The sequence below is a fragment of the Papio anubis genome, chromosome 13 (assembly GCF_008728515.1).
Source record: "Papio anubis isolate 15944 chromosome 13, Panubis1.0, whole genome shotgun sequence".
Taxonomy (NCBI): Eukaryota; Metazoa; Chordata; class Mammalia; order Primates; family Cercopithecidae; genus Papio; species Papio anubis.
Window position 1 is genome coordinate 11999555 of NC_044988.1, and position 26651 is coordinate 12026205.

Below are 26651 nucleotides of genomic sequence, written 5' to 3' on the forward strand. Positions count from 1 at the left end.
CTGGTTTCTCCCCATCTTTGTGGTTTTATTTACCTTTGGTCTTTGATGATGGTGACGTACCGATGGGTTTTTGGTGTGGATGGCCTGTCAGTTCTCAGATCTCAAACTCGGTGCTGGGAGAACCACTACTCTCTTCAAAGCTGTCAGACAGGGACACTTAAGTCTGCAGAAGTTTCTGCTGCCTTTTGTTCAGCTATGCCCTGCCCCCAGAAGTGAAGTCTACAGAGGCAGGCAGGCCTCCTTGAGCTGTGGTGGGCTCCACCCAGTTTGAGCTTCCCAGCTGCTTTGTTTACCTACTCAAGCCTCAGCAATGGTGGGCACCCCTCCCCTAGCCTCGCTGCTGCCTCAGAATTTGATCTCAGACTGATGTGCTAGCAGTGAGTGAGGCTCCATGGGCGAGGCCTCATCATAGTCTTTAAGGGAACTGTGGCATAAAAACGGTTAAGAGCTCCTCCTCCTTATCATTGCATATATAAAAAAATACAAACCAAGCCAGGCACAGTGGCTCACACCTGTAATCCCAGCACTTTGCAAGGCCAAGGTGGGCGGGTCACTTGAGGTCAGGTCAGGAGTTCCAGACCAGCTTGGCCAACATGGCAAAACCCCATCTCTATTAAAAATACAAAAATTAGCCAAGCATGGTGGTGTGTGCCTGTAGTCCTAGCTACTCAGGAGGCTGAGGCAGGAGAATCGCTTGAACCCAGGAGGCAGAGGTTGTAGTGAGCTGAGATCCTGCCACTGCACTCCAGTCTGGGTGACAGAGTGAAACCGTGCCTCAAAAAATAAAATAAAATAAAATAACGACAACAACAACTAATAATGGCCAATTACAAATTCAGTTTTCTTTTGAGATTTTACTGTAGCTCTTTCTCCTGTTTATTGATGTAGGAAACTAGTCACTTTTTCCTCCATGCTATCATTCCTCTTTGTCTATCTCAGATGAATTTTTTACATACTTCTGACTTTTCCTTGACTTCTGTATCCTGACACTTTTGAGGATTAAAGGTTCTCAATCTGCATTTGTCTGTGTTGCATGATTATATTCAGATTATGCATCTTTGGCGAGACTATCACGGATACTGTGCGCTTCTCATTGCATCTTATCATAGAGCGCAGTTTTAATTTATTCCATTACTCAAGATGTTCCCTTTGATCATTTAATTAAGATGGTATCTGCCAAACTTCTCCATTATGAAGTTATTTTTTTCCTCTTTTATAATTAATAAATATTTTTATGGGCACGTACTTTGAAACTGTCAGTATTCCATTTTATCATCCTACTTTTAATTTATTCATCTTATATTTGTATGTATTGAGTTTATGATTTATAATTTTAATTCAGTGAGTTTTAATCTATTGCTGTCATTGTTTATTTTGATGCTCAAAATTTTCCTGATTTGGCCCCTTCAAACTTCTGTATGTTTTTTATATGTCCCCATCAGTCTTTGAGGATTTCCTTGCTTTTTGGCAGAACAGGATTTCCCAGGCCATCATTGCATGTTATTTATCTCAGTGTTGGAATCAGTCATTTCTTCAATGCTCCCTGATTCCTTTTGGTGGAAAACAGTATTTATATGTAAGCCTCGGTGCTAGTTGTTATTTATTGCTTTTGTGATGTTACTGCTCTGAAGTCCTCTCAGTGGACAGAGCTATAGAATATATTTAAGTATTTACATACATGAATTTATATGTATGTGCACACATGCATATACATGCGTGCTCAAATAAAGACAAACATAACCTGAAAATTCTGAGTTCACAGTGATATGTTCAATTCTGATTCTACACCTAAGGGTTAAGTATAGTTTTAAAATTTTAAATGTCTAATTCCCTTCCTTAACAGTGAGAAACCTGGCTGTCATTATCTTGAATATTTTTTACTTATTTGATCAACCTTCCTGTGTGTAACTAACTAATCTTCTATCTCACTGCTCTCTCTCGGATGCCTTCCTCACCCTGCTTAGGCTCCAACAATCCAAAGGGAGGGAGCTTTTTAAAAATTATTTTTGTAATCTCAGTGTCTGTCACGTAGTAGCTATTCATTGACCAATGATGTTCTATTAATGAGTCGTTATGTTTAGATGTTTATTGCAAACCTATTATGGGCAGTGTTGAGCTAGAATCTCTGCAAAAGTAGGAGAAATGGGAAATGAGAGCTCATGTCCTGAGGGGAGCCAATAGTATAATGGAGAAAGCACAGTTTATGTTTGTGAAGTGGCATGATGGTGTTATAAAAGAGTACAGAAATAACAGTTAAAAATTACATAGACATTTGGAGAAAAAGAGTAACTGAGTGAAGTCTGGGTTTATCTGGGAGAGTTTTTCCCAAGTCATTAGGTTTTAGAGTAGGGCTTGAAAGATAATAGTAGATGAGGTTTGGTAAAAAAATAGCAGCTGAACGTGAAGGAAACAAAGTTAGCAGTGGAAAATACAGTAGCCCCCTTATCCTTGGTTTCACTTTCCATGGTTTCATTTACCTGTGGTCAAATGCAGTCCAAAAACATTAAATGGAAAATTCCAGAAATAAACAATTCATAAATTTTAAATTGCATGTTGTTCTCAGTAACGTGGTGACGTCTCCTGCCATCCCACTCCATTCCACCTGGGACATGAGTCATTGTTTTTGTCCAGCGTAACCACACTATAGACACACTCTACCCACCCCCTGCACCCCTTAGTCACTTAGTAGCTGTCTCAGTTATCAGATGGAAAAAACCGGATATATGGGGTTGGTACTGTCCACAGTTCCAGGCATGAACAGAGGGGTCTTGATCTTGTCCTCTGCAGGTAATAGGGGACTACTCTAGACTAGGTAAGGTGGAAAGACTTATCTGGAGCATAGAAAAGTTAAGACTGAAGAAAACATCAGAGGAGCAAGTGTTCAGTTCTTTGCTAATGAGTATAGATTTTACAGAAGAGGAAATAGTAATTGTGTGTGTCTTTAAGTAGGGAATGATAAATGATCCATCCTATATGAAAAATGTATTAATTCAAAACATTTAGAAGCTTATAGTAGCCTGGTACTTCTGTGACGTAAGCACCAGCTAATGTGGTACTCTAAGGAGAGTGGCGGCTGCAGAGCGATCTGGAGTTGTTTTTTGAGGTGGATACTTCCGGTGTGATATGACACATTACTAGCATACTGCTATTCAGTTTACGCTGCTTCTTAAATGTAAATTTGTTGTTGTTATTGTTTTGTTTTTCATGTAATACAGATAGAGTAAATAAGGGGGATGAGGGAGGTTCTGACTATGGGATGAGGATGAAACTAGCCAGCTTTATAATTTCAGATCAGATCTTTGGTGTATACTTGTTGCTTTTAAGCCTGCTTTCCCCCACCCAATACAGGTTGGCAAAGCTTTTTTCCTTAGTTACTGCTATTTATTATTTTAATATCTTATTTTATAGTAATTGCTTATTCATTCAGCTGTTCTTTTTCTTGCTCTTGGAAACTTTTCAGGAATAAGTGCAAATTCTTGTCATTATTTACATTATTGGTAATGTGATGTGGGGGATGTTGTACATATTTCTTATCCTTACCTCCTTCTCTTAGCTGTTGATATTCATCCTTTAGTTGTATTCTGCATCAGTGATCACTAATAAAAGTTACTTTGGTAACAACAGCCATAGTTAATTAACACAGGTCACTTGGGTTTATTTGTTGAGCGGGAAACAGGGGTGGTGTGTTCATAAACTTTCCTTTGAGCATTTTTTCCTTCATCTTCTTTTGCTTTTTCTCCTCTTCCACATCTCAACTTACCTGCTTTCTGTGGGTGATGTTCATTCCTGTGACTTCACATTCTACCTGTATGTTGACAACTCCAAAATAGTTATAATCTCCCAGACCTGTGGATCCATCTTCCAACTTGCTTATGTACACCTGGACACAAAACTAACTGGTCTAGAACTCAGCTTGTGACTGCTGCTCCCAGAACAAACCTGTTCAATCTTAGCCATCCCTGTCCACCCAGATGCTCATGTCTTATTCTTGGCATTTTCCTCTTTCTCTCTTACCCTTAACCCAATCCATCACCCAGAACTTTTTGACTTCTCTTCTAAGATATTTCTCAGAGCATTCATTTCTCTCCATCTCCTTTACCATTACAGTAGTCCAGGCTGCCATTACCCTTTTTCTGGACGACTCCAGTAACCTTCTGACTGGTCTTGCCCCATGTACTTTACTTCTGGTATCCTCCACCTTCTTTGCATGCACTGGTCACTCTCATGCTTAGAAACCATTATCAGTGTCCCAGGTGTGTAATGGAATATATCCATTGTCAGAGTCTCTGAGGTCCAACATAAGCTACCTACACCTTCCTCTTCTCTTTCAGCTTGTCCTACTCTCACTTTGTATCCTTATCATTCTAACTGCACTGACCACCCTTGAATTTTCAGAACAGTGCTTCTAAACCAGCTATGGCAAAGGACCAGTTTCTGTTTTGCAACTTTTTCTGTACTGATACTTGAGTAAAAATACGATGAGAATGAAATACTGTGAAAATGGAAGAGAGGACCCCAAAGAATACAAATATGAGCTCTAATTTCTTATTATTAGATTCACCATACCTATAATTTCTGTGTCAAATTGTTATAAGGGTTTCTGAACACTTCATTTCAGTGTCTGTACTTTTGTCACCATGGGCCAGTAACAAAGAGTTTGTGGACCACACTGGTCAGTGGACCACACCTTGAGTAGCCTTATTTTAGAACAGATCAATCCTTTGTCACTCTAGGGTCTTTGCATTTTTGGTTTTCTCTACCAAAATGTCTGTGTCTCCACTTCTTTAAGATTGTATTATTATCCTCAATCTGGTTCAGTTTCAGTACATTGTGTTTAGGAGTAGACTTATTTTTAATATATCTTGCTTGACACTTAATAAGTACTTTTAATTTGAGGACTCTTGACTTCAGTTTTGAAGTTCTCAACCACTTTCTCTTTGAAAATTGCTTCTTTATCATTCCCTTTATTCTGTTCTTTTAGAATTCCTGTACTGAAATTTCTCAGTCTGTTCTCCATGCATATCTCTTAACCACTTTTTAATGTTTCCTTTTCCTGCTACAGTCTAGGTAAATTCTTCAGTAGCATTTTATAATTCACCAACTAGTTCCAGAATTTATCTCCTGGGAGATTTTTATTTTAATGACTATGTATTTCACATCTAATTTGCTCTGTTTTGTTTCTGCATTTATTTCACATTTTCTTTCTTCTTTTTTTTTGAGACAGGGTCTCATCCTGTCACCCAGACTGGAATACAGTGGCACAATCTCGACTCACTGCAACCTCCACCTCCCAGGCTCAAACGATTCTTCTGCTTCAGCCTCCTGAGTAGCTGGAATTACAGGCAGGTGCCACCGCCTGACTAACTTTTGTATTTTTAGTAGAGACGGGGCTTCACCATGTAGGCCAGGCTGGTCTTGAACTCCTGACTTCAAATGATTCACCTGCCTCAGCCTCCCAGAGTGCTGGGATTACAGGCCTGAGCCAGCACCCCAGCCCTTGCATTTTCTTGTTTATCTTATGACCATTATTCTTTCCTTCTTTGAGGACCCGAAGCACTTTCAAAGTCATTTGTAGATTGTGCTGTTTATTTTTATTGTGTTGGTAAATTCATCCACTATTTCTTATGATCCTATAGTTTGCAGGCTCACTTTGAGTAAGAGTCCCCCACTCCCAGGCCTTTCAAGCTTCTCCCCGTAACCTTTTAATGATTTTGTGATTCCTTCTACCTGGCCCGCTCAGGGCTCCGGCACAAGTTTATGGTAGCATGATACATTTCAGACTTCCCATCCTTTAGTGATTGGGGATTTTCCAGGACAAGTCACTGAGTTCATGAAAGTTCTGGCTGTGATTCCCTCTGTCTGTCTTTCTGACTTTATAATTGCAATGCTATAAAGGCTTTAGCTTTAGGCAGAAGTCTCAGCCTTATTTTCTCAGCCTCCTTTCTAAAGTGGGAAGCCTAACTCCAGCTGCTGCATTCACAAGTCTGAATTTAGCTCCCTGCCTGTAGGGCACTTTCTCAGCCTCTCTGTTGCCTTGAAGGAGCTACTGCTGCCTGCTTTTGGACCTGGTGGCACACCCATGACCTGACTTCGTGATTCTGTTCTTTTTCCGGTCCAAGGAGATGTATATCTTATTTCTATATGCATATGTGTCACTTTTGTCATCCTAATTTGTATTTTACCTAATCATTGCTCTGTCTTTGGGACAGGGATAACAGGAGCCTAAAAGTATGTACTTTTCTATACCAGTTTTTTTTTTCTTTTTTTTTTTGAGACAGGGTCTTGCTCTGTTGCCCATGCTGGAATGCAGTGGCATGATCATAGTTCACTGCAGCCTCAACCTCCTGGGCTCAAGCAGTCCTCCCATCTCAGCCTCCTGAGTAGCTGGGACTATAGACACATGCTAATTTTTTTTTTTCTTTTTTTTTTTTTTGGTGGAGAGGGAGCCTCCCTATGTTGCCCAGGCTGGTTTTGAACTCCTGGGCTCAAGCAGTCTTCCCACCTCGACCTCCCAGAGTGCTGGGATTACAGGCATGAGCCACTGTGCCTGGCTTCAATACCAACTTTTAAGAGAAGCCTTTTGCTCACACTTTGCCTGGCTAACTCCTAGTTAACCCCAGAGACTGTATCTGTGCTCTTTAGTACTGCATAATGTGCCATTCATGGTACCTTGCAGTGTGTGCCAGTCACACAGTGAGTTATTCAAATAAGAGGTAGGTAGCTATGTAAGATTTAAAAATTCAATGGAATTAGATTTCTGGGAATAGCACTGTCTTATATGCCCTAATTAATCATGTAAGCACATTAGACTTTATCCTTTAGTCATTTGGGAGTTTTAAAGCCACTGACAAAGTATGCCATTTTACCTGAAAGAAGTGTATGGGCATTTTTTTGAAACTGGCAAGGTGGAGGCAAGAAAATTGTTAAGGAAAGTGTTTGGAATCATTTATATTTGAGAGGAGGATGAGTGCTTCAATAAGAATAGTGAGGATAAGGGACAATGATTGCTTGAGGAGGTAGTATTAGGTAGCATTGGAGGGTCATAATGAGGAATATGGAATCAGAGTAGGGGAAACCACATTTCCAAGTGTAAGTGAAAAGGGTAAATGACAGTATTAGAGATGGAACTAGGAGACTACTTAACTTTTACTAAGATCACCCCCCTGTCCTTTTCTCTTTATTGTCTGTGCTCTTCTGGATCCCTTCTTTGTCCTTATAATTTTTAATCTATTTCGTGGTCCTAATGTGAAACTGAGGTATCAAGTTAATGAATACAAGTTCCCCCAACTTTTTTTTAGTTGAGTTCACCCTTTTATAATCTTTCAAATCCATCTTTCCCTGCCAGAATTTTGCTTTATTCAACCTGTATGCAGTGTGGATCGTGTTATTCCACAAATTAGCCCTCAATTCAGTTTTATCCTTCTTGGTTTTAACTATTTCCCGAGATACTGTATCTGTTATAAATTAATTTATTTTCATTTATAGGCAATGTATATCAAATATGCTTGATCACTGCAGCAATAAGAATAAATGTTTACATTAAATGTCTTTTTCAACATAAGTAGTAACTCATTGACAGATGTTATCCTAGTCCGCTCAGACTGCTATAATGAAGTACAATAGGCTGGATGGCTTATAAATGACAGAAATTCATGTCTCACAGTTCTGGAGGTTGTGAAGTCCAAGAGCAAGGCAACAGCAGATTTGGTGTTTGGTGAGGGCCTGCTTCCTCATAGGTGGCCTTCTTCTCACTGTAACCTCACGTGACATAAACATTCAGTTCATTACCTTTCATCCCTGTTCTTACCCCAAAATTCATGTCCTTCTCACAAGCAAAATACGTCATTTCCATCTCAATAGCCCCAAAGCGTTCGCTTATTCCAACATTAACTCAAAAGTTTAAAGTCCAAAGACTCATGTGAGTACAGTCATGAATCATTTAACAATAGGAATACATTCTGAGAAATGTGTTGTTAGGTGATTTCACCATCGTATGACTATCATATAGTGTATTTGCAGTAACCTAGATGGTATAGCCCATCATACACCTCTTCTATATGGTCTAGCCTATTGCTCCTAGGCTACAAGCCTGTACAGCATGGGACCGTATGGAATACTATATATAATTGTAACACAATTGGAAGTATTTCTGAATTTGAACATATTTGAATATAGAAAAAGCACAGTAAAAATATGGTATTATAATTGGGACCACTGTCATGTATGCATGACATCGTTGACTGAAACATCATTGGAGCATATAACTGTGTCATCTAAATCAGATATGGGTGAGATTCAAGATACAATTTGTCCTGAGGCAAATTTTCCTTTAGCTGTGAGCCTGTGGAATCAACCAAGTTAGGTGCTTCTAAAATACAATGGGAGGACAAGAACAGGACAGACATTTTTATTCCAAAAAGAAAAAGGAGTGACAATTCTTGAGCATGTCCAAAACCTGAAGGCTTGAAAATGATCTTTAGCTGCATTCTCTGCTCTTCAGGCCCACTGGGGCTGCTGTTCCACCTTCTGGACATGCTCGAGTGGGGGCTCCATCCCTACAGTTTTGCTGCCCAGTGGTTGGATCCCTAAGCCTCCAGGCAGTCCTGTCCCCACGGCTTTGCTGGGCCTTGCCCTGGTAGCAGCTCTTTGCGGTGGCCTTGCCCTTGTGGTTCCTTGCCTGGGTTGTGTGCCTATGGCTCCATCCTTCAATAACTTTCGATATCTAGGTGGAGGTAGCCATGCTCTCCAGGCTGGTGAATTCTGGGGCTCAGCAGAGACAGCACACATGGATGCTGCCAAATGCCTGCACCCTCTGCAGTGGTGACCACTGCATGTGTACCACACCTGGACCTTCCAGAGCCTCACCTTGTGCTGCTGAGGAGCAGGGTGCCAGATTGCAGGGAGTGGAGTCTGCGAGCCTACAGGCACAGGCAGCTCCTCTTTTGAAACCACTCTGATGATCTCCGAATTGCCTGTTGGGGAGGGTGGTCATTCTTTTCTTGTCTTGGACAGTAGCTCCTAGCACGGTTTATTTGACTGACTTTATGCCTTATCAGTTGGTCCTTTGGCTACACCCTTGGTATTCTTTCCCAAACTCTCTTTCTCGTTTGTTACAATATAAACAGGGTGAGAGTTTTCCAAATTTTTAAGTTCTGCTTCCTCTCTCATGAACGATTCCATCTTTAATTTCTCTAGTCTTGCATTTTATTATAAGCAATCAAGAGAAGCCAAGCCATACCTTCAACAGTTTGCTTAGAAATTTCCTTGGCCAAATATCCTCATTTTCATCTGAGACTTCACCAGAATGGCCTTTACTGTCATATTTCTACCAACATTCTATCAGGATTATTAAGTATTCTTTAAGAAGTCTGAAGCTTTCTCTGTAGCTTTCCTGTTTTCTTTCTGAGCCTCATCAGAATCACTCTTTATGGGTATTCACAGCCATGTATCCCTTTTGTAGCATGCACCTCCATACTCTTACAGCTTTTACTCACTACCCACTTCCAAAACTGCTTCCACATTTTTACATGTTTGTTACAATAGCACCCCCAATTCTTTTCTGCCTTGGATTCAATTTCTGCCTTGGTTTGTTTGAGCTCCTGTGACAAAATACCATATACTGGGTACCTTATGAAGAACGGAAATCTATTTCTCACAGTTCTGGAGACAGAGAATTTCAGGATCAGGGCATCAGCAGATTCAGTGTCTGGGGAGGGCCTGCTTCTTTGATGGACAGTGGTCATCTCACTGTAACCTCATATGGCAGAAGGGGTGAGGGATCTTTATGGGGTCTCTTTCATAAGGGCACTAATCCCATTCAAGAGGGCTCTGCTGTCGTGACCTAATCACCCCCCAAAGGCCCACCTCCTAACACCATCACCTTGGGAATTAGGGTTTCAACATATGAATTGGGGTGGGAAGGGGGATATAAATATTCGCCCAATTTCAGATATTATGTAATTATTCTTTACAACACTGAACCATCAGGTTTTTGGCATGTAACATTTAAGTTTGTTTAAATAAACTAAGAAAAAGGTAACAGACTTATTCAAAGTGAATCTGTGATAATTATGAAAAATAAGTCACCAGTCATTCCATTTAGTCTCTACACCATTGCTTTATTTGGTGAAAGATAAGTTTAGTCTTTTAAATAACAATGGAGATTTAAAAATTAGGTGTAAATTAAACAGAGCTTAAAACTACTAATCTGTAAAATTATTTTAATTGGAAAAGCTTGAAACTTCTGAGTGTGTGAGTTAATATTACAAAGTTGACAGAATCTTAACCCTGCTAGTGTTACTATGTATGTAAGCTATCTTTTTATTATTTGTTTTTAGCCTTTTGTGTCTTTAAATTTAAATATGTCTTATAAGCAGAATATAGTTATTCTTTATCAATCGGAGCATTTCGTTCACTTACATTTATTGTAATTATTGACATATTTAGGTTTAAATCTACCAGATTATTATTTGCTTTCTATTTGTTCCATCTGTCCTATTTTTTTTCTTTCTTTTAGATTGGTTGATTTTAGATTTATATCGGTTTTATTTTCTTAACTGATTTTAATGGACACTTGGCGTTACTTCATGCAGTCTCACTTTATCAAACTCTTAACATAAAATTGTAGTTTTGGGAGGCCGAGGCGGGTGGATCAGGAGGTCAGGAGTTCAAGAGCAGCCTGGCCAAGATGGTGAAACCCCGTCCCTACTAAAAATATGGAAATTAGCTGGGCGTGGTGGCAGGTGCCACCTAGCTACTCGGGAGGCTGAGACAGAGAATTGCTTGAACCCGGGAGGCTGAGGTTGCAGTGAGCTGAGATTGCACCACTACACTCCAGCTTAGGTGACAGAGCGAGAACTCCTTCTCAAAGAAGAAAAAAAAATGTACTTTTATCTTTTTTTAGACAATACAGGATTCTTAGAGCCTGTTAAGTCCATTGAACCCCCCTCAACATACCTGTTGCTGTTGTTAGATACTTTCAGGTACTGTGAGTATTTTTAACTTTATAGATATTATTGTTTAATGCAGTCATTAGCTCTCACTACACATTCCACCCCTGATCTTTTTTCTCTTCATTTTTTCCCTACATTTTGGGTTTTATCTGAGATCATTTTTCTTTTTCCCAAGGAACACTGTTATCTCTTCACCTTTACTTGTGAGGGATATTTTCACCGGCTGGAGAATCTAGGTGACATTTGCTCTCTTTCAATACATCAAAGATATGATTCTGTTGTCTTCCATCTCCACTGTTGGGATGTGCAGTTAGCTGTTCGTCTTATTGTTGCCCTTTTGAAAATGGTCTTTTTTTTTTTTGAGATGGAGCCTTGCTCTGTCGCCAGACTGGAGTGCAGTGGCACGATCTTGGCTCACTGCAATCTCTGCCTCCTGGGTTCAAGCAATTCTTCTGCCTCAGCCTCCCAAGTAGCTGGGACTACAGGCGCGCACCACCACACCTGGCTAGTTTTTGTATTTTTAGTAGAGATTGGGTTTCACCATGTTAGCCAGGTTGGTCTTGAACTCCTGACCTCGTGATCTGCCCGCCCCCACCTCCGAAAGTGCTGGGCGTGAGTCACCATGCCTGGCTGAAAATGGTCTGTCTTTTAAGGCTAAGTTGCTTTTATGAATTTCTCTTAGTCTTTCATATTTAGGAGCTTTATACATAGATAGGATTTTCTTTTTATTTTTGCTTGAGGTTCCTGAAGTTTCTTAAATTTGGAGCTTCCTGTCTTCTATCAGTTTTGGGAAATTCTTAGCTATATTCTCTTCAAACATTGTTCCTGCCTTCATTACCTCTCCTTCTGGGACTCCACTTACGTTTACATTAGATCTTTTCACTATATCCTCTGTGTCTTTTATTCTCTTATGAATAAATTTCTGTCCTTTCTGTTTATAGAAAATAGATTTCTATCTCTTTGTGCTTCCTTCTGGATGTCTTTCCTAACCCACCTTCTGATTTACCCATTCTTTGTTTAGCTGAGTGTTAGCTGACATTAAATTTATCTTTTTAATACTTGATGTAATTAATTAAGGGGTGGGAGTTAGGAAAAACATCTATCTACAAAGACTCCCTAGGGGATTTTTTTTTTTTTTTTTGAGAAATATTGCCTTCGGGGCATAAGCCAGCATTTGGGAAGCTCGATAGGTTTTACTTTCGAGCAGACTTTGACTTGCGCTCCCCACTTGCACCCCCATTTTCTGGATTGTACTTCTGCTACTTCTCCCTTTTGGCCCTATGTGCGTAGCCTCTCTGAAGCATCTTTTGAAAGCCAACTTCCCATCTTTGTGAAATAGGAGATGGGCTGAAGAAGGGAATTTGAAGGTCTAACTCCTCTTTATAAATCTTTTAGGTGGTTCTTGTTTTCAATTCCACCCTAAAACCCATTTGTTAAAAATAACCACTGTCTCCAATTGCTGAACTTTTCTAGGGCTTTGTAATGTAAATCAGCATTTTTTCCCCTTGATTTCTCTCCCTACTGTAGGTACTTAGCAAAGTGAAGGAAGTTGGAACTCAAGACCATTAGTTTCACCCATCTGCCTCCACCTGCCTCCATCTTCCAACATTTTGTTGATTATCTCTTGTTTGCTTTTGATACTGGTATGCTGGAGGGGGTCTCCAAATGCTGATGGGACCTTGACCCCAGCCAGTGTCTGTGTCCAAGCTGTTGACACCAGCATGCCAAGGAATTGAAGGATGAGTCAGAAAATAGTGAAAATACGGAGATGTATTGCAAAACAAAAGTACACATTCAAGAAAGGGGACTGTAGGCATACTCAAGAGACAGTCCCACAGTGGGGTCTGGGATTTTTATCTTTTATCTTGACGGTTTCTTTAATCAAAAGGTGGAATATTTGTGAAGATAACTGGAAAAAGGTGGAGATTTCTCAGAACTGCTGTGCCACCCACTTTTACACCAAATATGGGTGTACCTGGAACTGTCATGACACTGGTGGGTGTGTGACTTAGTATGTTAATGAGCATATGATGGGGTCCTAGGTAAAACCTAGGTCAATTCCAGTGCTGTGTTGGGTCCAGTTGGTCTTAGCCAGGTCCACACCCTGGTTTTTCAGGGTCTTATCAGTCCCTAGTTTCTGCAGCCATTTCAGCAGTTTCTTTTTGCTAGTTATGTGAAACTGCTGCCTGGAATTTTCTATTCTCCTGTGACCACCCTGTATTATTCCTGTCTCATCATTACCTCCTCTTGAATTTATTTTCTCCCTATGAATTTATCCTTAAAAAAAAAAAAGTTTTTTTTTTTTTTTACTGTCATCATAGTAGTAATTAAGAGGGGATCAGAAATAAATGCTTATGTTAGATCCTCTGTGTTTACCAAGTTATAGAACTTTCTTTTCAATAATGTTCATTGTTGAATATTCATTACGTTATATATTCCCAGGGCATTTATTGGTAATTACCAAACAAAAGTCATTTTAATTTTACCCATTTGTGTTGTATAATAAAAATTCCATCTGATGCAACACTAAGTCTGCACCACGTGTTTGCTGGGGTAGGTGTTTCTCTTTCAGGTCAAAGCTGGAAATACTGGTAGGACTCGTAAAAGCAAATAGCTACAGTATTTTTGTGCTTAAGGCATTTTTATTTTATCTATTATCTGAACGATTACACCGATGTAAATAGCTATCAAATTAGTGATTGTTAGTCTGTAAGACTTAGCTGTATAAGGAATTTGATGACTGTAAAGATTTATGGATATTTATATTTTTGGTAGCCTCTTGGAAGAAGTTATTTCTCTCACAATAAGTGAGACTTCGAAATGAGAATATATCAGCATAAGGAAGAATACATAGTGTTATTCATATTAGAAAATAATGTATATTCTTTCATTGTTGCTGATTGTAGCATTCCGTATATTCCTGATAAGATCAAGTTTTTAAATCTGTGGTTCAGATTTGTCACATTGTAATGGTTTTTGGGTCTGTTTGTTCTATTAGGTATTAAGAGAGATGTTTTCAAGTTTCCCCTATCACTGTGAATGTGTCCACTTTTCCTTTTAGTTCTGTCAATTTTTGCTTTATGTATTATTATAGTAGATGTGTAGAACTTTTGAATCATTACATCATTCTGGTGGATTGATCCCTTTATCATGAAACGTCTCTTCTTTGGTAATGCTTCTTGCTTAAAAGCCTGCTTTGGTTTGCATTAGTGTAGCTGTCCTAGTTTTGATTGGTTAGTTTTTGCATAATATATCTTTTCCATCCTTTTAGTCCCAGTTTTCTCTTTATATTTAAGATAGGAATCTTGTATGTATCATGTAATTGTATTTTATAATCCAGTTAGTCATCTTTGTCTTTTAATTGAAATATTTACTCCATTTCCATTTAATGAATTACTAATACAATTAAGCTTGTAAGTTACTGTATTTGTTTTCTATTGGTTTCACTTGTTTTATGTTTTTTTTTCTCACCTTCTTTGAGATTAATTCAAAACATTTTATTGTTATTCCAGTTTTGTCTCTCTATAAGCTTGTTCCATTCTCTTTTACTATTCTTTTACTGGTGCTCTAGAGATGACAACATGGATATTTGGTTTATTAGCGTATAATAAAAAGTACTCTTCTTGCCTCTTCACAGACAATGCTAGGACCTTGGGATGTATTCTCACCTTTTCACCATTTGTGTTATTGTCATATATTTTAATTGAACTCTATATATTTTATTTTATTATTTTTTATTAGTATTTTTTAAACTTTTAGGTTCAGCGGTACATATGCAGGCTTGTTACATAGGTAAATCCATGTCACGGGGGTTTGTTGTACAGATGATTTCCTCACCCGGGTACTAAGACTAGTTCCCAATAGTTATTTTTTTCTGATCCTTTCTGTTCTCTCACTTTCCACGCTAAAGTATGCCCTAGGGTTTGTTAAACTGAACTCCATATATTTTAAATCTAATTACACATTATTAATGTTTTAGTCATATTCACTTACATTTACTTTTCCGTTGTTCTTCATTTCTTCCTCTATTTCTGTGTTTTGGTTTAAGATTATTTTTCTTTTAGTGCATGTCTGCTTACAACAAATTATTTCCATTTTTATTTATTTGAAAATGTTCTTATTATTTCACCTTCACTTTTGAAGACTGTATCTCCAGTATAGAATTCTAAGTGGGTCTTCCCCCTAGTGCCACCTCGCCCCCCTCACTGGCACTTTAAAGAGACCACTGCATTGAATTTGAGCTTCCATTGTTTATGCTGAGAAATCAACTGTCTTTTTTTGAGATGGAGCCTTGCTCTGTCGCCAGGCTGGAGTGCAGTGGCACGATCTCGGCTCACTGCAATCTCTGCCTCCCAGGTTCAAGTGATTCTCCAGCCTCAGCCTCCCGAGTAGCTGGGATTACAGGCACGTGCCAGCACAACCAGCTAATTGCTGTATTTTTAGTAGAGACGGGGTTTCACCATGTTGTACAGGATGCTCTCGATTTCCTGACCTCAAGATCTGCCCGCCTCAGCCTCCCAAAGTGCTGGGATTACAGTCGGGAGCCACTGCGCCTGGCCTACTGTCTTATTTTTTACTCCTTTGAAGGTAATGAGTCTTGTCTGGATGCTTTTAGGTTTTTCTGTCTCTGGTTTTTAGCAATTTTGCTATGAGTGCTGAGAGTTGGTTTTCTTTATATTTATCCTACTTGGGATTTGTAGCCCCTCCTAAATGTGTGATTTGAGTCTGTCATTGTTTTTGGAAAATTCCCAGCCCTTAGTTCTTCAAATGTTACATCTGCCACATTCAGTTCTCCTCAGCAGGTTTAATTTATGTGGAGATTTAAGTTTTCTATCCTTTTTTGCTTTCTTCCCTTCAGTTTGGACATTTTCTACTTACCTATCTCTTCTTCACTAATTCTCTTTCCAGCTCTGTCCAAAAAAATTGAGTTCTTAATTTCAGTTAAATATTTTTCACTTCTAGGCTTTCCATTTGATTCGCTTTAAATAGATAATAGATGGTGAAATTCTTCATTTCATCGTCTGTTTGGACATATTAATTATAGTTATCATTTAAAGTTCCTGCCTGAGAAACCCCATACTGAACTACCTTTGGGTCTGTTTCTGTTGAAATACTTTTCCTGTTTCTGTTTCTTAATATGTCTGGTAATATTAGGTCAAATGCCAGGTATTATGTATAAAAACTTCAGAGGCTGTGGATATCTTCCCTCACGGAAGATTCATTTTATCTTCTGGTAGGCTTTTAGAGTAGGGCAGATTGCCTCAGTCCAGAGAGCCACTGAGTTGCCTTAAGGTAGGGTTGCAAAATGTGTGAAACCTCTTTTAACTCTTGGTTCACTCTTGAAAGCTGTAGCCCTCCAGAGGTCACAACTGAAGGTCTAGGCTCCTCCTCTCCCCAGCACCACAGGACTACCAGAAATTTCTGTTGCTCACTTTTTTATTTTTTGTTTTAGTTGTTTTGCTGCTTTATGCATTGGTTTTTAGCCTCTTCTGCTATGTAATTTAAAAATTTGTCAAATGTCTTTAAGGGAAAACTGTCAAGTGTTGAGGTCACATGTCTGCACCTCCCTTCTTTCAGGAACCTTGGCAGCTCTGAACTTCAGTTTTTGCCTCCAATCCTTTGAAATTGCTGAAAGCTCTGATGACTTCTCTGCCTCTAACAGCTGCCCTTGCTTGGCCTGGGTTCCACTGGACTTTGCCCCACGCACCTTTTTTTCTTTGCTGATTTTGCTTTGTATCCTTTCACTGTAATAAGTCATAACTGAATTTGACTGTGTGCTGAGTCCTGTGAGTCATCCTAGCAAATCACTAACCCTAAGGTGGTCTTGGGACCCCTGATGAGCATGTTCATTCTCCATTTCTGTAAAGGTTGGTTATCCCAGAGGTTCTAATGTTCTACTGAGAATGATCAGAGACAGATGGTTTTGTGATCCTTTTATGGATGTGTGCAGCTGAGGCTCAGAGAGGGAAATTTACCTGAGGCCATCCATCTAGAAATTCCTGTCAGAATCAGAAATTGGATTGAGGTCTAACTCTAAAATTCATGTTCCTTTATTGTATCTTCTGTCCCCCAAGTGTATAACCAAAATGACTAGAATATAATGGTTTCAATTTTTGAAATACTGTTGTATAATTTGGGTAATTTAATCATTTAACACTTTCATTATGTGTAAGTAATGTTTTAAATCAATGGCAAAATAAGTTGGAGCTTAGTGACATAGTTAATTGCCGCTTCCCAAAGCCAGTTTAGTGATACAGCTGCTCCTTGACTTACAGTGGGATTATGTCCCGATAAACTCATCGTAAGTTGAAAATACTGGAAGTTAAAAGACCATTTCCTACACCTAACTACCAAACATCATAGCTTAGCCTAGCCTACATTAAACATACTCAGAACACTTAAACAGTAGCCTGCAGTCAGGCAAAATTATCTAAGGCAAAGCCTGTTTTATAATAAACTGTTGGATATCTCAAGTAATTTATTATTATACAGAAAGTAAAAAAACAATGATTTCACAACATTGTAAAGGCAAAAAAAATTAAGTTGAACTATTACAAGTCAGGGACTGTATTGTTCTTTTCAACAAGAGTACAAATGAATTAGCAAATTTTTTTTTCAAATAGACATACTCTCTCATTGGATATTCGGTACGCTAGTTCTGTGTGTCTGCATGTGTGTCTATATGCTGTAGCTATTTAAGCCTGACAGAAATTGTTACTTGCATTTTCTATGGATAACTTTGTTTACTTTGTGATATTTTTAGGAGATGCTGTATTTATCTTTCACAAGATAGGAATAAAATTTTATAAATTCTATCAATGAAACATCCTCTGGTATTTGTGCAAATAGAAAGATTTTCTTTCACACTAAATCTGACATTTCAATACAAGAAAATCAGACACACTCAGCAAGTCACAAATGCTGATAATTTAGGCAATGGCATAGTTTTCTGCTTGTGCATCATTTTCAAAAATTTTCCCCCGTGGTATTTTATTATGCTGTCTTAAAACAGGTGGGTTATGCTCAAGAGTTCAGAGTGCAGAGTTCTGAGGTGCAAAGGTAGATGGAGTATTTTTCATCCTATTGGCTTGAGACAGGCCATTGCCTGGGTTCTTTAGGAATTGAGAAAGGTTGATTTATTGTTTTCTTGAACAAGATAGGTTTTATTATTGTCATATTATGAACACAGAAACTTTGTAAGATGGGTAGGACTGATATTGTTATCTCTGCTTTACACTGAGAAACCTGTGCTCGGAGAAGGGAAATGGCTTGCTTGGGGTCACACAACTGGTAAATACAGTAGAGGCACAACCCAGAATTTCCAACTCCATGGGCAGTGTTTTGCTTTCGCTGTGCCTGTTGTAGGTGATGGAGCTGAGGGTCTACATTCTGGTGTCTTGGATGTCAAATCAGCTCTCGTGGAAGGAGATGGCGTATATTTGAGGGAGATGGTGAATTTTTTAGGTTTAGTTTTGTGTTACACTTAATAGCTTAATGTGAGGGTAGCCAGAAAAATTTCTGAATCTGCATGAAGTAAAATCCTTTTCTGTTCTCTTTAGAAATCAGTTGAAATTATAAACCTTTTCTGCATCATAATGACACCATACAGCGGAGAATTTCAATGCATTCATCCTGTGAGGAAGGCTCTTTGGGTGAAAGTTTCGATGTTTTTCTTGAAGCAGCATGACAGTATTTGGTTTTGGACTAAAATGCTGTTTTCCTTAAGATGAAATATTTCTTAATTGCTTTTGGCTTAGTCTATTCAGAGTAGAAGGATGGATGTTAAGGCAGGTGTACACAGGGCAGCTGTCAGAGAATGAAGCAGAACAAGCCAAAAGGAGTAAACTTATGTGAAGAAAATGGGGGACGCAAGGAAATGGTGGCGTTAAAACAAAGTAATCATGATGGGAAATAATTAAGTACTGGTTAGACTTTTTTTTCGTATGATTGTAAGAATTTTTGGACTCGTATCTGCTTATTTAAGCGATTATTTTATAAACATAGGGCAAGTGACCTTGAAGTCTTTTTCTTAAGTGAAGGTTTTGTGAGAATCATAGGAAATAATGTCTATGAAAGCATTTCCTATGTTGTAAAGTGCTCAAAACATACGTTGAAATTATTAATAAAAGCAAAGATGAATTGCTGTGATTGGTCTTGTGCCTTGAAGTTTGTTCACTAAATAAAATCTGTGGGATTAAAATTGAGGATCTTGTCAACCTCAAGGCTTTTCATAAAGAGTTTAGCAGACATTTATTGAGGTGCCTGCAATGTGTCATGCCCTTCTGGAAGCTGACAGGAGGTACTCAGATGGGTAAGTCACAGTTCTTGATCTTACAGGTGCTTGTGATTTAACACTGAGAAGATAGGCACACAAATGAGTAGTTTCAATTGCATACATAAAGTGATCAGATAGAATGTGCAAGGTACAAAGGGGATACAGAAAAAGGACACATATCCCAAGATGAGCTTAAAGGACGAACATCTGAAGATGAGACTGAGCTGTGTTTTGAAACAATAAGAGTATTTAGGGGAAGAAAGATGTGAAGTATACCTGGATTTGTCCATTATAAAGATACTCCTTTGTAGCAACTGGGTACTTATAAACTGAGACTGGGTAATTAATGAAGAAAAGAGGTTTAATTGACTCATGGTTCTGCAGGCTGTACTGGAAGCATGGTGCCACAGTATGCTTGGCTTTTGGGAAGGCCTCAGGGAGCTTTTACTCATGGTGGAAGGCAAAGCAGGGGCAGACATGTCACATGGCGAGAGGGGGAAGTGCCACACTCTTTTAAATAACCAGATCTTGCATGAACACAGAGTGAGAACTCATTACCATGAGAGGCACCAAGCCACTCATGACCCAAGCACCTCCCACCAGGCCCCACCTCTGACACTGGGCATTACATTTCAACATGAGATTTGGAGGGGACACACATCCAAACCCTATCAATACCTTATGCAGGGGAAACAGTGCTGGTGAAGGCTTGCAATATGAAATGTGAGGCATGGAGTGGTCAGGATATTGAGTGGCAAGACTTGCTTATAGTAAACTGGTTTGCATGACTCTCAGAGTGACTGATACCAAGCATACTGGAAGAGGATTGGGCTTGGGGAGAACAGTGAGTTCTCCAGATGCTACATTTGAGGTGCACGTGAGACAGTCATGCAGCTGGCAAGTCTATGCATCTACAGAAATTCAGTGGAGAAGTTGGGGCTAGAAATTTGGATTTGGAAGTAATCAGAATACAGATTAAAATAGATGAACTTGTTCAAAGACGGGATACTTATAAGAGCTGTTGGTTAAGAAAGCATTTTTGGCCGGGCGCGGTGGCTCAAGCCTGTAATCCCAGCACTTTGGGAGGCCGAGACGGGCAGATCACGAGGTCAGGAGATCAAGACCATCCTGGCTAACACGGTGAAACCCCGTCTCTACTAAAAAATACAAAAAACTAGCCAGGCGAGGTGGCGGGCACCTGTAGTCCCAGCTACTCGGGAGGCTGAGGCAGGAGAATGGCGTAAACCCGGGAGGTGGAGCTTGCAGTGAGCTGAGATCCGGCCATTGCACTCCAGGCTGGGCGACAGAGCGAGACTCCGTCTCAAAAAAAAAAAAAAAAAAGAAAGCATTTTTATAAATACAGTGCCTAGGTTTGAGGAATACATAGAGGATAAGGAGCACATGATCACCATTGAGAAGGGACAGAAAGGAATTAAGCAAACTAGAATAGAAGGGTATCAGAATTTTCACCACCATGAAGCACAGTGGAAAGAGCTAGTAAAAATGGACTGGAAAATGGTGATTGGAGTAGCAGTCTGAATGCTGGTTTTAGTGAAATGTTGGGGATTGTAATCTTCTGTTTTTCTCTTTCCCCTGTCTCAGTATTTATTTCCCTAGCTCCTTCGAGATCCCCCGATATCTCTCTCTCTCTCTCTCTCTCTCTCTCTCTCTCTCTCCCCCCCTCACACATACTCACTCTTACACACACTTGTGCATACCTCTTTCCACCATGAACTTCCTCCTCTTTGCACACTCAGCCTGACTGATGTGCCTGAGCTAGCACTGGTCGGCCCATCACAATAACTCGACGTGTGCTGTATACTTCAGCTCTAATGTAGACCTTAATGAAGCTGTGGCTAGGAACATTATTTTATTAGCACCTGGAGAAACAAGAGTCAAATGTTAGGGCCATTGTGGGTTATAGGAGTGGAATCAGAGGAATGGACCAGTTCCATACCCTTACGAGAATGGGTGATTTCAATAAATGAATAGAGTTCTTCTCATAGTCAACATGATGGATGAGCCAAGATCAAGAACTGACAGGATCAGATTATTTTCCTGAGCATTTCTTGTGAAGATGCTTCTTTTAATTTTCCAGGTGCTTGCCTTCCAGGTTGTGCTACTTTGTCTTAAAAGTGCACATCAACATCTGATACAAACATTGCTGTAAGATTCCGTACTGTCAAGGAGCTTATTTAGCTGCATCCTGGACATCCTTCTTGCTCCTAAATCATACTTCTGTCATTCTGTTTCCTCACTGACTTCAGCTTATAAGAGCAGGCTTTTTCTGTAAACGCTTTCCTTTTGTTCAAATTGATTAACTCTCTAATATTCAGTTTCCCATGGAGAACGAGATCCTTACTCTGATTCCAGTGCAGTGGCTGGGCTCCCAGCAGCCAGTTTCACTTATGCCAAGTCTGTTTTCAGATGGGAAAGGTAGGCTGGAATTCCGCTGTCCATAGATCTCTTGAACAGTGCGTGCTTCCCTGCCCACCTACCCAACACGTGGATTTTGTGTTCTTCCCACCTGTGGGGAGACGCTGGCCACTCTTGTCTATCTGGAAGCAGCCTCTGTAGTTCTGGGTGGTTTCCGCAGCCCCTGTGCTGGCACAGTGCATAACTTTTTAGTATGTGTCTCTTCCTCACATTTCCATTATCATTTCTTCTTGTTATGACTGTCTCCAGAAAGAAAATAAGTATGTGGCAAGAGAAGATTTGTCTTTTCTCCCTTCCCTCTTTTCCCTTTCTTTGCTTCAGTTAGTTTTCCATTTATTCTAAGAATCACTTGGGACTCCTCTGAGAATTTGAAATACAAACTCAAGGAGGAAGAATGAATTATTGTATTTCAAAAGAAACATGGTAAGTCATTTTAAAAGGCCAAATAAGGTCAGGCGCAGTGGCTCACACCTGTAATCCCAGCACTTTGGGAGGCCAAGGCAGGCAGATCACTTGAGGTCAGGAGTTCGAGACCAGCCTGACCAACATGGTGAAACCTCATCTCTACTAAAAATACAAAAATTAGCCAGGTGTGGTGGCGGGAGCCTTTAGTCCCAGCTACTCAGGAGGCTGAGGCGGGAGAATTGCTTGAACCCAGAGGCAGATGTTGCAGTGTGTCGAGATCACACCACTGCACTCCAGCCTGGGCAACAGAGAAAGACTCCATCTCAAAAAAAACAAAACAAAAACAAAAAACACAAATAATCATTTCTTTTAACCTAACTTGTTTCTCTAAAGACCTAACAGATTCATACTAAATATTTTAGTTGCAAATTAAAAACTGAAATTGTTCTTGTGAGGGTTAGGTATGTTGTTGAGTCTCACACAATCCTCCAAGCCACTCAGCCTGATTTATTTGGACTACTCTATCATATTGCAAGCTCTGAACTTTTAAGAGGAAGTTTGCTACATTAGATCAAGGTGGTTTTGCAATGTATTTTTCTCTTTAATGAGCAAGATTAAAGCCAGTATAGGAAAAATGGTACTCTTGCCAGATAAAGTCTTGCAAACTTCTCCGAAAATTAGAACCATGTAATCTATTAACTTTCCCATCCCCCCTTAACTTCCAGATATCTGGACTGAATTTCATACTCAGTTGCATGAATTCTCTCATTTTAGGTGCCTAATGACATCTGCTTCTCTCTTATTTTAACAGATTATTGTTCCCTTTTCATTGTCTGATTTTATAGGTTTTAAATGCATCAGTTATAGGAAATCCTTTTTGGAAACAGGTGGGAAATAAATAAATATACATCTATATGAAATTAAGGTAGTTTTAGGCACTACCTTAGAGATTTTGAAATGTTTCTGTAGTATTTCTTTGATATTGTGTGTGTGGGGGTGTATCTCACAAATAGGGAGATATCGGAATGATGTGATATTTTTCTAGGAAAGAATACGTTACAGAACCTAGTGGAAAAGTTGTCTCAGTCCCAAATGACTTACTTCATGAAATATTTAGAAGCACTTAGTGCTTTTAAGCAAATGTCTTATTCTGTGTCCTTAGGGAAAGTATTAATCTGGGTATAGAGTGTTCACTTGTTTTTCATTTTTATTCTTGACCTACGGAAACTCGGGTGGTGGGTACATGGGCTGTTTTTATGGCAGCTAATCACTTTATAGACTTAGAGTGAGTGGTTTTAGTGCATTGCTCAAGAAGCCAATTAAATGCTCACAGTTTCTTGTAAGGACTGTTGAAATTATTTTTGCCTGATTTACAGTGACTAAAGTAGAATTTAAAAATAAATCTTAGCTTGCAAATTGGTGAAGTCTTTCAAAGAAATGACCTGATGAGAGAGTTCACTGTTTTTTTAAGCTATCTAATGTTAGGATATGTGTCGATACTCTTATAATGTAATTAATAATTCACATTTCACTGCTTATTGTCAATACAAGGAACTTTCACCTCTTATAAATCTCAACTTGTTCATTTGGATAAGATTTTTAAAGTTAATGCAGCTTATATCATGTTGGAATCAAAGAGTTAGTCCAGTATGGTGACCTAACAAAGTCTTGTATGGTCTGTGTGTTTTGGCTGCAGCCCTACCACTTACGTTTTGGATGAAGATGAACCTCGATTCCTTGAAGAAGTTGATTACAGTGCAGAAAGTAATGATGAGTTAGATATTGAGTTGGCTGAAAATGTAGGAGATTATGAACCTTCTGCTCAAGAAGAAGTACTTTCTGACTCTGAATTATCAAGAACATACCTACCTTGAGCCCGCTGCCATCTCCTGTTAACCACAAAGAAGAAATGGAATATCTTGGTTTTTATTTCACAGGAAACTTGAGAGAAATGAGTTTATACAGAGCTGACTCAAAAAGACAAAAACTAACTTGGGCCAGTTTGGTTTCAAGACAATAAATATGTTATTAATTAATGATAAAATTGGCACTTGTTTTATTTTAGATATTCAGTGCACTTTATGTAGCATTGAATGATCAAATATTGGATTTACCTTTAAAAAAACCTGAGTATCATTGCATGAATTTTTATCTCCCTATGGTTATATCCTGCATCAAATGGATAATTTTGAAGTGTGTTCAGAATATAAAATTGAAATTTTAGAGTTGTTGAAAATCCTGAGTTGTTGAAAACTAATATATATGTACATGGATTTCTATAGATGTGTTTGTTTAGAAGTGGGTAGATATTGAAGATAAGACTGTTCTTCAGAATCATGTTAACTATTGGGTTGTGACTGAAGTAATCCAGGGTTTGCCTTGAAACCATTACATTCTACATTTACCAAATTAAACAAATAAAACTGTATTAAATGTTGCATTCATTTTGTCATCTTCTTTAACCAGCTCAGATTATTTGATGTATAGAACTTTGTGAGAATGTGATAAAAACCCAGAATTGGACACAGTGATAAAAAGTTGCTTTTAAGAAAGTTGGCTGGGCATGGTGGCTCATGCCTGTAATCCCAGCACTTTGGAAGGCTGAGGTGAGTGGGTCACTTGAGGTCAGGAGTTTGAGCCTGGTCAACATGGTGAAACCCTGTCTACTAAAAATACAAAAATTAGCCAGGAGTGGTGGCACGCGCCTGTAATCCCAGCTACTCAGGAGGCTGAGGCAGGAGAATCACTTGAACCCAGGAGATAGCGCCACTGCACTCCAGCCTGGGCGACAGAGTGAGACTGTCTCATTAAAAGGAAAAAAAAAAAAAAAGCTGAATATGCTAGTCTTAAATTTTGTTATGATAGAGGTATACCCACACCTATCATAAGAGATATATCTGAAAGCCCATTTCTCTAATACTTTGCCTCATGGATATACCTAAAGTGTATCACTGCAGTTGAACAGTTTGTTAAGAAGCTTGCAAAATGCAGTGAGGAGATGATCTGATGTTAAATGTGCATTTGTCTGTTGAGCTTATTCAGCATCTCGTGAGCTGTGCTGTGTTATTAGACTTACTGAAGTGAATTGATTTAGGGCGTGCTGATGCTGGTATCAGAATCCTAGATGACTGCAGTACATTTAAATCCTTTCTTTTTTTGTTTGTTTTTGTTTTGTTTTGAGACAGAGTCTCACTGTGTCACCCAGGCTGGAGTGCAATGGCATGATCTCGGCTCACTGCAACCTCTGCCTCCCGGGTTCAAGCAATTCTCCTGCCTCAGCCTCCCAAGTAGCTGGGATTATGGGCGCCCGTCACCACGCCCAGCTTATTTTTGTATTTTTGGTAGAGACAGGGTTTCACCATGTTGGCCAGGATGGTCTTGATCTCTTGAGCTCATGATCCGCCCGCCTTGGCCTCCCAAAGTGCTGGGATTACAGGCGTGCGCCACCATGCCTGGCTAAACCCTTTCTTGTAGTGATACCTACCTGGGTTTTAGCCTTCTTTCTGCAGGAATGACTTTATTTTTAAATAAAATAAAGCAAATCCATTGACTTTGGCTAAGTGTTTTAAGAACTAAGTTTCTGATATAATAAAACAACCTCCAAAAGATACCTCATTGCAGATTTTCGCCAGGATTCAGGTGCTTAGGTTTTGGCACATATCCTCCTCACTTTTTCCTAAAGTGTTTTTAACCTGTTACAATTGAAAAGAAATGATAGAGATGGATTTCAGAGTTTTGCGTTTTCCAAATCAATGATTTTTCTTTGTAATATTTAAAGTATTTCATTAACAGTGTCAATTCTTTTTGATGTTTGGGGAGCCATGTTTAAAAACGTAGTATGGAGCAATTGAAAAGGGGTCTTTTTCACTAGCCTAATTCTTCCTAATCTCAGAAAACAAAGATCAAATAGACTGTGAAGTAGACCTAGTCCTCTTCGTGTGGTAACCAAATTTAGGAAAGATCAGGATAATTTAGCAAGGAAAGTATTTAATCATTTATTTAATTATTTATAATTATAAAATTATAAACTATAATTTTTTGTTTTGTATATTTTATGTATAAAACAATTACATATTTTATTATAGTTACACTTCTTCAGAGAGTAGATTATGGAGCCATACAGTAGATTATGTCCATACAGTTAGTTGTTCCTTGGTATTCTTGGATTGGTTCCAGGACCCTGCACAGATACCCAAATCCACAGATGCTGTGGTCTCTGGTATAAAATGGGGTAGTATTTGCATTTAACCTGTAGACATCCTCCTGTATACTTTAAATCATCTCTAGATTACTTATAATACCTAATACAATATAAATATAAATGCTGTGTAAACAGTTATACTATATAGTGTATGTGTTTGTGTGTGGGTTCTAAGAGATGAGGACTCACAATGGGACACTTTGACCAGGCTGGTCTCGAACTCCTGGGCTCACACAGTCCTCCCGCATCCCAAGTAGCTAGGACTACAGGTACTCACCACTGTGCCTGGCAGTTTTTTAAATTTGCCTTTTTAAAAATTGTTCATTATTTATTGAATATTTTCTACCTGAGATTGGCTTAATCTGTGGATATGGAACCTATA

General features: G+C 39.1%; 1 protein-coding gene across 1 annotated transcript in view; it reads left to right on the forward strand.

Moving 5' to 3' along the window:
* Positions 1-24508, forward strand: part of AGTPBP1 (ATP/GTP binding protein 1) — a 198666-nt gene extending 174158 nt beyond the window's left edge. The window contains 1 exon segment of the mRNA XM_021927597.2: positions 23765-24508. Within this exon segment, the coding sequence (XP_021783289.1) occupies positions 23765-23942 (178 nt within the window). The 3' untranslated portion in view covers positions 23943-24508.
* Positions 24509-26651: the final 2143 nt, after the last annotated feature.